Below are 11,724 nucleotides of genomic sequence, written 5' to 3' on the forward strand. Positions count from 1 at the left end.
TCTATTTAACTTAAAATCCTGAAAACCTGGTTTTGTGGTACTCTTTATGGTGGTTGTCTAAATAGTTTATTTCCTATCTTCGTTTCAACAATTATTTAAGAGTTTGTCCTAAATATATACCCATTTGATGAGTGCTTACTTATTTTCCAACTCCATGAGCGAAACCCTTAAACTTTAAATATTTTCAATTACATGAGAGGATAATGGAGTTGAGACTTTTACTTGGCATAATTTCAAAGGCTTTATGTGCTATGGTTTGCGGTAAGAACGTTCAAGTTTGGTGCACACACTCATAACTCTAGATTTATTCGAAGTAATTTTGATAACTCTTGTTGACCTGTTACTAACATTCTGTGATTATACATAAGTTCTTTCATAAATTTTGACCCAAAATATATCATGTTGACATTTATTATTTCTCTTGAATTGCTAGAGACTAGCAATAAGCTGGTTGGGGGTTGTGATTAGTGCTCAAAAATATCATTTTATTAGTCTTAAAAGTTTAAAATTAATTAAGTTTTAATTAATATTTTCATGGATTTATTGTCATATATTTTATATTTGAAAATGTTAATTTTAATTTAATTTGTGTTTAATTTTCAGGAAATAAAATATATTTTGACACAAAGAAAAAGAAAGAAGAAAGAAAGAATTAAAATTGAAGAAATCATGAAGTAATGGCATTTTTGAAGATGGAATGGCCTAAAATTAAGCCCAAACAGCTGCTCCCCCATGCTGCCACATGGCAACCTGCCATTCGCCTAGCCAAGCTACGCCCAGCCAAGCCGCTCGGAGCCAAGCCAAGCCGCTGGACAGCCGACTAACACGTTGCCACCTGCCACAATCTGACAGCTGCCACCCGCCTGACACGCAGCCTGCTGAGCCAACCAAAGAGCGACACGTGTCCCATTGCTTGGCAGTTGTCCCCCATGCTTCTGTCGTGTCAGCTACTGAGCCAATCAGCTTCCGCCACGTGCCCCAGATGTTCCCAACGACCCAACACCACTTGTCCCACTTCCATAAGTTTTTATGCCACTTTTCTACTATTTTGTACATGATTTTACACAGTTTTGGGTCCTATTTCCACTATAAATAGAGAACCAAATGGAGTAAAAAACCATCAGATTGTGAAATGAAGTGTGGAGAGTATAGTGAGAGAGAAAAACATTTTTGTTCTTATTTTTCTTTCATTTCTTTTACATTACTTTGAGTGAAAACAATCCCTATTTTAGGCTAAATTCTCTTGTGGAAAGGCTAGAGTGAAGTTCATGTTTTACATTATATTTTTAATATATTGACTGTTTATTTTGTTCTTCATTTCTATATCTTTGTTACAATTAAATTTATTTTCTTCTAATTTTTATTCTAAATTTATTAGTGTCTTTTACGTAAGTCTAGTCATGCTCTTCTTATGTAATTTAGGATTTCAATTTAATTTAGGATATTTGTTATATTATATGCTTTTTATTGCATTCTGCCATTGGTATTTTGTCTCTCTAAGGTATATAATATGATAGGTTTTTAAAATTAGAAGTTAGTATAATTTAATTAAAGAACATATTTTAAGGTGAGCTTTATTATATATATTTTCCAACTATAATTAATGGTGTATAATTATAGTTGAGTATAATGAATCAATTTTATTAAAATATATATAATATATATATGTTTGCATGAATGAAACTTATGCCTTTCATATTTTCTTTCTGATTCTAATTCCTTGATTTTGTTTATTTAATGTTTATATTCTTTTTCAAAGTTTATTATTTCTGATTTACTAATCTTTCTTTTTACTTGTATTTTACCTCTCTGTGGATACGACATAGCTCGATTACTACTGCGACCGCTTAGGAGTTATTGGGTAATATCACTAACTAAGCCCTCAAAATGAGGGGCATAAGTAAAAATCGGAGATGATTTACCTTGCCCCGAAATGCTAGCTCTAGGTGCTCCAGTGTTAGGTTGACTCCCCTCAAGAAGGGTGTCCAGTTCTTCGGATTCGACCCTCTCTGTCTGATGGGCCTGTTCCTTCCTCGAGAAGGGTGTCCAGTCCTTCGGATTGGTCCTTTCCAGGACTACAGGGCCCACCTAGACAACGTCCTCCACGTATAAAGTCAAGTCGCAACTCATGATCAAGGACCTGGAAACGACAAATAAAACAAGAACCAAGCAGTTAGCACCAAAACCGAAGAAAACTGGTTGAGGTACGGGGGTTCTCCTAAAACTGCTTGGAGAGGTCCCCTCCAGACCTAGATCCGGGACCAATAGAGATCCTAGGATCTTATGTCGAGAACCAAAAGCCAAAAGTTTTTCTAATTTATCCCCAACAGTCTTGAGGCGTCTGAATTGATCCAGGACAATCAGACTAATATGAGTTATCACCTAGAAAATCTATGGCTCATGTCTACCACTATCCTACCTAGAACCACCCTACATGGTGGTCATGACCCTAATAGATTTATGCTCACAAAAATAGTGTGAAAATAAAAACAACTAAGAAAGGAATAAAGAGATGAGAAAATGACCAGAAAACTTATTGTGAGATATTGGAGTTGAGATTCATAGAGTTTGAGGTGACAACGTCGCAAAATCTCAGTCTTGAATATGAAAGATGATGCAGTAGCTTGTTAGCACTCCCAGACGTGTGAACCGGGACATAATTGCATGCTTGTTGAATAGAAAGAGGCCTCGTCGAAAATAAGTGGACACGAAGGTGTATCAATCATTGGAGAATCTCGTCGGCAATGTTGGACATACGAAGCTTTCTCTGCTCTCTAGTTTGAGTATATGGGATCAGTAAAGTTTGGAATGAGCCTGTCGAGGTATTTATAGGGAAAAAATCAACTATTTGATCCAACGGTTCGACAGTGGGGATCCCAAGATTATCCCCATCCGACGGTCCCGGATGATGAAGGGGCATTAATTGGCCTAATCGAATACTAAATCATAGAATCATCAATCCACGATCCGCACCTACCTCATCCAACGATCAATTTTAAAAATCTCAAGACTATCCCCATCCAATGGTTCCAGATGGTGTAGAAGCATTAAAAAGCCCACCCAAGTACCCAATAAATTTTTTTCTTACAGACGGAACATCTTGAGAATTGCGCTGACACCCATCAGTCACCCGGGAAATCAAAAGATTCTTTCCAAGTCTTTAGGGCGTGAGTGGCGCAGACGCACCATCAATCTGGAGACACATGTCTGAGACGTTGGGAATTTGATAGGATGGGGATTGCCCAAATGGCCCCCAATTAAATAAACCCGGCTCTTGGTAAACGAAGTGGGATATTTGAGATTGATCCGAGAGAGCAAGGCAAGTCTCCACCATGCGAACATGGATGAAGACTTGGGGGGTAAATGTTATCCTTGTTTTCCACCTGTGACACGTGGCATGATCCAATGGGCTCATGGGCCCTCTTAAGTGCTTCGAGCCCATCATGAACTTGGTGAATGGGGAAGGAGAAAACCCCAGATAACCCGAGCACCATTGAGCCCAACAACATTCAATGGGCACGAGCATAACGAAGGAACCGAGACTAAGATGTAGGTCCGAGTCATCTTCCTGGCCCCAACCAACCTAGATCGTCTGGGATGCCGATTGAGGTGGAAAACTAACTAGTCGATGGAGACGAACCTTATCAAAGATCCAGGGGCGATACTCAGTGTCACGATGTCCATCTTGGAAAATGAAGCCGAGTCTTGGTGAGTGAACCGGGACTCCGGTAAGTGAACCGGGAAACTAGTAAACAAACTCGGACCAAACTTCCGAATAGGGCAAGCCTTGCTTTCCCTAGTGTTGACATGTCCCCATGAAATCCGGTAATTGGTCTCCTCAACTATCCTGCAGAAGAGGGTACGCACGGAACGTACGTTTTTCCTAGGAAATAGTACTGCCACTACTCGGACAGATCTTGTCCCCAAGATCCCCTTAGAAGCCCATGCGGACCAGTCTGTGCTAACATACAATGGGAAGTTGTAACGTTTAGCCACGCCTAAGCCGGTCCAATGGGCCTAGATTAACTACATCTTATTATGTAATATTCTTTGTATTATGGCTCCATTAGCGAGCAAACTGTAATTACATCCCTATTGGGCCCGGATTAGTCCAGACCAATGTGCTTGACTGCCTATAAATAGGGCCAATTTTTCATTGTAGCGGGGATCCAAGAATTTTCTCTTGTAAGCAAATACTCTGCTAAAACTTGTAGAAAACCCCATTGTCAAAAATTCTCTAAAGCCTAATACCATTTACTCGTGGACTAAGACTCATTAACGTCCCAACCACGTAAAATCTTTGATTGTTCATCTCTAATTCTTTCCTTTCAGCTCTTACTACTTAATATATTTCTAGTTTCTGAAAACTCAGTAAACACTAGCAATTCCCGATACACCCCTTGCCTCGGCCCAAGCCAGGTATTTATCCCCGTTGTGACTTTTACACTAAAACTGCTCAAAATGATCTACTCATTCCGAATATCACATATATCCACATAATATTGTGGTCTTAAACACATAACACATAAAAATTACAAATATACTGTGGATGCCAAAAATCCACCAAATAAGAAATCTCTAGTCCCTGATTAGAACAGAGGGATAAAGGCCACTTAATCATGCAATTGGACTCGAGCCTGTAGGCCCTTTTTGAATACAGAAGATTGTCTCATGAGAAGGCTCAAAATCTCACCAAGGGAAAATATGTGATCAACGCCATGAAGCCCCCATTTACACGACATAGAAGACATGGCCTCGCTCGGCCAGTCAGGCATGGACACTATTGGCCTCACTCGACCACGCCCCGCACGCACCAGGTGGCCTTGCCCGGCCACGCCCGGGCACACCTGATTGCCTCGCTCGACCACGCCCGCGCGCAACTGACGGCCTCGCTCGGCCACGCCCGCGCGCACCTGACGGCCTCATTCGGCCACGCCCGCGCGCACCTGACGGCCTCGCTCGGCCATGCCCGCGCACCCCTGACGGCCTCGCTCGGCCACGCCCGCGCGCACCAAGTGGCCTCGACATCTAGGCCTCGTGGTGGCCTCGTCCATGCCCACAGAGTGGCCTCGCCATCTAGGCCCCGTGGTGGCCTCGCCCATGCCCACGTGGTGGCCTCGCCATCTAGGCCCCGTGGTGGCCTCGTCCATGCCCACGGAGTGGCCTCGCCATCTAGGCCCCTTGGTGGCCTCGTCCATGCCCATGGAATGGCCTCGCCATCTAGGCCCCGTGGTGGCCTCGCCCATGCCCACGTAGTGGCCTCGCCATCTAGGCCCCGTGGTGGCCTCGTCCATGCCCACGGAGTGGCCTCGCCATCTAGGCCCCGTGGTGGTCTCGCCCATGCCCACGTGGTGGCCTCGTCATCTAGGCCCCGTGGTGACCTCGCCCATGCCCATGGAGTGGCCTCGCCATCTAGGCCCCGTGGTGGCCTCGCCCACGCCCACGGAGTGGCCTCTCCATCTAGGCCCCGTGGTGGCCTCGCCATCTAGGCCCCATGGTGGCCTCGCCCATGGCCTCATGGGGGTCACATCCGCAGCACACTCAGCCTCTTGAACAGCCAACAGAGCCGCGCCATCAATAAGCCTTCCAAGGGGGCCTCGCGATGGAATGAGAGCTACGTCACATGGTGGCCACGTGAGTAGAGCCATGCACCGAAGGTCCGATTCCTTACACCTTGAGACCCCTATGCTTAGAGGCTCCAGTACGAGTCGAATGGGACATACTTGTACGACCTAGTACTGAGTACGGACACCAGTATCAGTGGGACTGCTGGGATAAGAGTTATGGCCCGTACGTCTACGGCCAAAGGTTAGAATCGACACCACTATCACCTGCGCCACTATGCCTACCACCATTCATCAGACATGGGTACAGACAAGTAGTGGAGACATCCTCCTGACATCTGCTCCTGTACTGGATGTACGACCACAACCTCTGAAGCCACTCCCCTGACAGTGTACTTATGTACTATTTTGTCCCACGGGACCACCATGTATAAGGGGCCATTGGAGCCCAGCTATAAAGGGAGCTTGACCCCTCAGAATGAGGGGTTGAAAAATTTATTGTATGCTAAGGTTGTTAAGTAATATACAATTTTGACTCCATTGTAGTTCTACACATTTACTCTTTCAAGTTTTCTCCATCTTCTTCTGAGATACCTTTGGCAATATAGTCTTAGTTTTCTAACCTTATATCGTTGACGAGATTTCATCGTCAACATATACCATTAACGGGTCAAAATTATGAAAATGTCATTTTTGAACAAAAGTTGGTATTTACACAAATTTAATACACATAATCATATTATTCACATAATTACCCCATGTGCCCTCCCGAAACGCTAATCAAAGCATGTGGGTTAATTATGTGAATAATATGATTATATGCATAGAATTGGTGACATAAAACATGACCAAAACAAAAAATATGATGTTGCTTGGAATGATTTTGACCGTATGCATTGTATAACCTTAATTAAGGCATTATGAGTATATAAATATACTAGCCCATCAATTATAAAAATTAAAAAAAAATTAGACAAAATCTTTAACATATAGTTCATCAATTGTATATGTTATTCCTTCAAATCTATATCTTTGAATAATGAAGGAAATTGAATAAATGAGAATGTCTAATATCATATGTCTATTGTAATACAAATACTAAGTATTAATTTTATCTAATTTTAAAAATAAAAATAAAACGGTTACACGTAATTAATTATCTGTTGCAATTACAACTCAATCATTAATAAAAAAATAATTTAAAATATTAATAATAATTAAATAGGTTCTAAATATACTCATACACAAATTTGAATTATAAATTTTTTTTTTATCAAGAAATGAAAATTTTATTGATCAAACAAGCTCATACAACCAAAAGGCCGGACCAAAACACTCCTCCTCAATTACAAACTAGAGAAAACATGGATCATCAATTTCTCTCTGAAAGTCTGCTTTTTAGCTCTAAAACTAAGGCTAGAAACTCTAGCTTTAACTGATTCTTTAATTAGGAAATCTAAGTGATACACAGAATAACAACTACTATCAAAAAAACATTTATTTCTATTAAGCCAAAGATAGTAAACAAAAGCAGTCAAAGTAGCTGAAACTACCCGAGCCATGCCACCATTCTTGGAATCATTCAGCCAGATGCTCCAGTCTTTGTACTTCTCAGGTCATATTAAATCACCGAGCCAGACAGCAACAGCTTGAAGCACTCTCTTGGACATTATACAGTCAAAAAATAGATGGGAGTGGCTTTCCAACTCAACCTCACAAACCAGACAAGACAGAGAAGTAATTGGTATGTGACAGTGATACAACAAGTCCCTAGTGAGTAATTTTTGGTTAATTACCTACCAAAGTATGAACCTATGTTTGGGCATTGAAAGTTTGCACCAAACAACCTTCATACTGTTAATGGGATTACCAAGAATAGACAGTAAATACAATTTGTTCAACTGGATTTTCCCATGTATGACAGCTTCATTCAAGATCGAGCTAGACAGAGTTTTACACATCTTAATCAGCTTTTCCAGTACCAGCTGGAATCTTTATGCAACTCATAGTCCAAAATCTGATCCCCTTTTAAATAGATACAATTTACCCATTTAACCCAAAGGAGGTCCTGCTTAGAAGAGATAGCCCAAATGTATCTTGCAAGATTGATTTTATTCCAGAGAGATCCCTCTTTAAAGCCTAAACCACTATGAGATTTAGGCCTGCAAACTAGATCCCAAGAGGCTAGATGAAACTTACTTCTGGTGCCTTTACCACCCCACAAAAAGTTTCTGCAGAGACAATCAATTTCCTTGATGACCTTTCTAGGCAAAAGAAAGATGCTCATCCAGTAATTCCTTATCCACATTAAGACCGACTGGATAAGTTGCACACGACCAGCATAAGACAAATTTCAACTAGCCCAACCATGTAATCTTTGCCTTATTTTCGAAATAATGATATCACAGTCCATAGATTTCCATTTGGTAGGTCTCAACGGCATGCCAAGATAAACTAAAGGAAAAGTCCCTTCTGTCATTTTAGATAGACTCAGCAGGTAAGCCTTCTCAGAGCCTGAGATGCCTCCAAAAAATATTCGGGACTTGGAATTGTTGATGTACAGACCAGATGCAGCTGAGAAAGTTTCGAAAGGCTGTTGAATAATCTTAATAGAATTAGCATGAGCTTTGCAAACAAGAAGTAAATTATCCGCAAAGCAAAGGTTAGCAATATTCAAAGATTTACATAAAGGGTGGAATCTGAATTTTTTATCCTTAGTAGCCCCATGAAGGCCTCGAGTAAGATATTCCATAACTAGAACAAAGAGTAAGGGAGAGATAGGATCGCCTTGACGAAGCCCTTTACCTCCCTTAAAACTACCTTGGAGCTGACCATTCATGAAAATGCAATACGAGGAGCCTCTTAGACATATCATAATCCATCTAATAAATCTGCCAGGGAATCTGAATGCATTCAGCAGGTTCTCTAAAAAGCCCCAATCAATGGAATCATAGGCTTTGCTGATATCTATCTTCATTAAGCAATGAGGAGAACTTTGTTTGCGATTATAACCCTTAATAAGATCTTGTGGAATAAGGACATTATGGGCAAGAGATCTATTCTTAACAAAAGCCCCTTGATTTTGATTGACCAACTTAGGAAGAATAGAGGTCAATCTGTTACAAAGCATTTTTGAGATGCATTTGTACAGAGTATTAAAGCAAGCAATTGGTCTATACTCTGAGGCATTTGTAGGATGACTAACTTTAGGAATAAGAGTTAGAATAGTACTATTCAATGACTTCGGGATATATCATGTGTCAAAGAACTCAAGCACTGCTTTAGACACCTCTTTCCCTATGTCAATCCATAAACTTTTGAAAAAAAACCAGCTCCAAACCCATCTGGACCAGGACTGTTAATAGCATTTATGCTTAACATGGCTGTTTTGACATCTTGATAAGAGAAAGGCTTAATCAGCTCTACTTGGTCTTCCAGGTTCACAATCAGACCTAAGTTCAAAACTGAAGAGTCTATATGTCCTGAAGTTGCACTAGAACAACCCAAGAAAATTGAAAGTGTTGAATAAAATGATTAATCACCTTTGGGTAATCATCTTCTACTCTGCCATCTTCAGAAACAAAGGAAACAGTTCTGTTATTGGCTTTCCTTTTCTTCATACTAGCATAAAACATGGCTGTGTTTTCATCACCAAATCGGAGCCAATCTATCTTACTCTTCTAATAAAGAAAACTAGCATAAGCTTCCTCAAGTTTCTTAAATTCCAAAAAGGAGGACCTCTCAGCTACACTCAAGTTCTTATTAGTCGGATCATAAAAAGAATGACTTTTTCTTGCTGATAAACTTTTTTCCTTTCCTCATACATCTTGACAATATCTCCTATAACCCTCCAATTAAACCTCTTCATCTCATACTTAAGCCGATGTAGCTTACTAGAAATCTGCTCCAGACCTCGACCCTCAGACTTTAAAGGTTGGTTCCAGCTATTCATTACTGTTATCTTAAAATTAGGATGGCCAGTCCACATATTGTAGAATCGAAATGGACGTAAGCCCTCTTTCTGGACTGGAATATGCTTCAGAATTATAGCACAATGATCTGAAACTACCTCCCAATTCGCTATGGCATTGACATTAGGAAATGAATCAAGCCAATCCTCATTAAAAAACACTCTATCTAACTTGGAAAAAATACGGTTGTTCCCATCTTGATTGTTCGACCAAGTATAAAACGAACCCATAATCTTCACTTCTTCCACTATACCAAGATCGAGCCATTGTATTGCATCTTCTAACTCCTTTATTGATATGGCCTTACCTCCCATTCGATCTGCTGAATCAAAGAAAGCATTGAAATCACCTACTACTAACCAAGGTTTAACTGGGAAAGTTAAAGAAGATAGTTCAGACCAAAGAAATCTCCTGGGCTCCAGCTGGTTAGAGCCATAAACTATTGTTAGACAAAAAGACTGGCCTGTAGCCCAAATCTGAACCTTGCAGTGGAGAAATTGAACATGATCCTTTATTACTTCTATTTTGACCCAGCAAGCCTTCCAAATTAAAAGAATTCTACCCTCCAAGCTCAAATTACTATAGAAATCCCAACCCATAAAACTTGAACTCATAACCTCCTTAATTCGCTCTCCTTTTATTTTAGTTTCTAAAAGAGCCCCAATACCAATCTTATTCAACTTGCAGATATCTAAAATGGATAACTGCTTATTCCTCTTGTTTAACCCTCTAACATTCCAGCTCATTAAGTTGAAACCTTCCATTCAAATTCAACACTGAAAGAATTTCTTGTTTTCTGGGAAGGAGCTGGATTTTTTTATTTCAGATTCCCTGATTTTTTCGGATAAGCCCACCCTTGATCCTTTGGAAACTTCTCAGGTTGGGATTCATCTTTCTCCTTTGATTGAGTATGAGCTGAAGGTGTCTGGGCAGTCTTCGACATACTATCAGTCTCTTGATGATCAGAACATTCAGATACTGGTGCTTTCACAACCTCTTTCTTTCTCCAAACAACTCCATCCACAAACTTGCAAGAAGAAGTTGTATGCCCCAGCTTTTTACACTGAGAACACTTCGTAGGCAGCCACTCATAGTCAATCAATTGGCCACTACTTGACCTCTCTCATTGATATAACTAATATATTTAGGTAGTGATTCTGATATGTCCATGTCCACTAAAATCCGAGGAAACTTTATCATCGACCTGTCTTTGGTAATCTTATCTATCATTATAGGTTTCCCTATTGTGCTAACTAGTGCACTCAAACATTTGATTCCCCAATACTGTAAGCCTAGATCTGGAAGCCTGATCCAAACTGGTACCGATTTAATCGATTTCAAAGAGTCAATATCAGTTGTCCATGGCCGTAAGATTACTGGCTTCTTGTCAAAATGTATCACCCCTGATTCTAGGACCAAGTCACGAGTAGCTTCATCTCTGAAATTGACCATAGTAAAACCTGAGTTCATTCTTGCCACTCGTTCAATCCCAAGTTTCCCCCAGATTCAATTGATAAAACCTTCAAAAATGGGTAAGGGCGGATTGGCTCCAATAACCACACAAATCAATGCAGACTTCCATAATGAAGCTTCTACTGCAATTATGTCAGAAGTATATCTATTAAATATTTATTATGTGAAACAAATATTTTCAAATATTTATATATTTTAGTTTTTAATTACAAGCAATAATACCGAGTGATAAGTAAATATTAGACTAACTATATATATTTTAACATTAAATATTAGACTTTTAAAATCATGATGATGAATATACTTATCCAAATACTAAATTAATATAATTTAATTATTATTTGATACACAGTACTACCCTATCATTTTAAACTATTAAAATAAGTAATAAATAAAATAAAACTAAGCATAATAATAAGAAGAAAAAAAACTGATATTTTTAAAAAGGACAATTATATTGGTTCGTTTATTTAAAATGAAAAAGAAATTGTAAGTTGCATCTATATCTTATTACCCCATTCATCCATACGCACTTACATATGAGTGTGCACATATGCATGAGTCATTGATTAACCTATTGAACTAATGGCTAAACATGTAGGGCTAATAGTGGTACAAGTGTCTATAGAATTTATAAAGTATATATAAGAGTCTTCATCGTTACTTTTGTATATATAGTGAATGGTTTGGATTTGTTAGTTTTTATAACCAACCAA

General features: G+C 39.7%; 1 protein-coding gene across 1 annotated transcript; it reads right to left on the reverse strand.

The window, feature by feature from the left end:
* Window positions 1-7,917: 7,917 nt before the first annotated feature.
* On the reverse strand, window positions 7,918-10,299 carry LOC133832684 (uncharacterized). Its single transcript, XM_062262995.1, has 3 exons — window positions 9,389-10,299; window positions 8,894-9,057; window positions 7,918-8,768 (listed from the first exon to the last, which is right to left on the reverse strand). The coding sequence occupies exons 1-3, from the start codon at window positions 10,297-10,299 to the stop codon at window positions 7,918-7,920; spliced, it is 1,926 nt and encodes a 641-aa protein (XP_062118979.1).
* Between the last annotated feature and the right edge of the window lie 1,425 nt (window positions 10,300-11,724).

The sequence above is a fragment of the Humulus lupulus genome, chromosome 4, assembly GCF_963169125.1.
Source record: "Humulus lupulus chromosome 4, drHumLupu1.1, whole genome shotgun sequence".
NCBI lineage: Eukaryota > Viridiplantae > Streptophyta > Magnoliopsida > Rosales > Cannabaceae > Humulus > Humulus lupulus.

Excerpts from the sequence above, each read along its gene's own strand:
- LOC133832684 (XM_062262995.1), bottom strand. The coding sequence starts at position 10,299 with ATGGAAGGTTTCAACTTAATGAGCTGGAATGTTAGAGGGTTAAACAAG. Across the intron at positions 9,058-9,388 it reads ATAGGAGATATTGTCAAGAT|TGCAACTTCAGGACATATAG; the intron begins GTATGAGGAAAG and ends GGGTTGTTCTAG. Across the intron at positions 8,769-8,893 it reads TCCAGATGGGTTTGGAGCTG|TTAGTCATCCTACAAATGCC; the intron begins GTTTTTTTTCAA and ends TTATTCCTAAAG.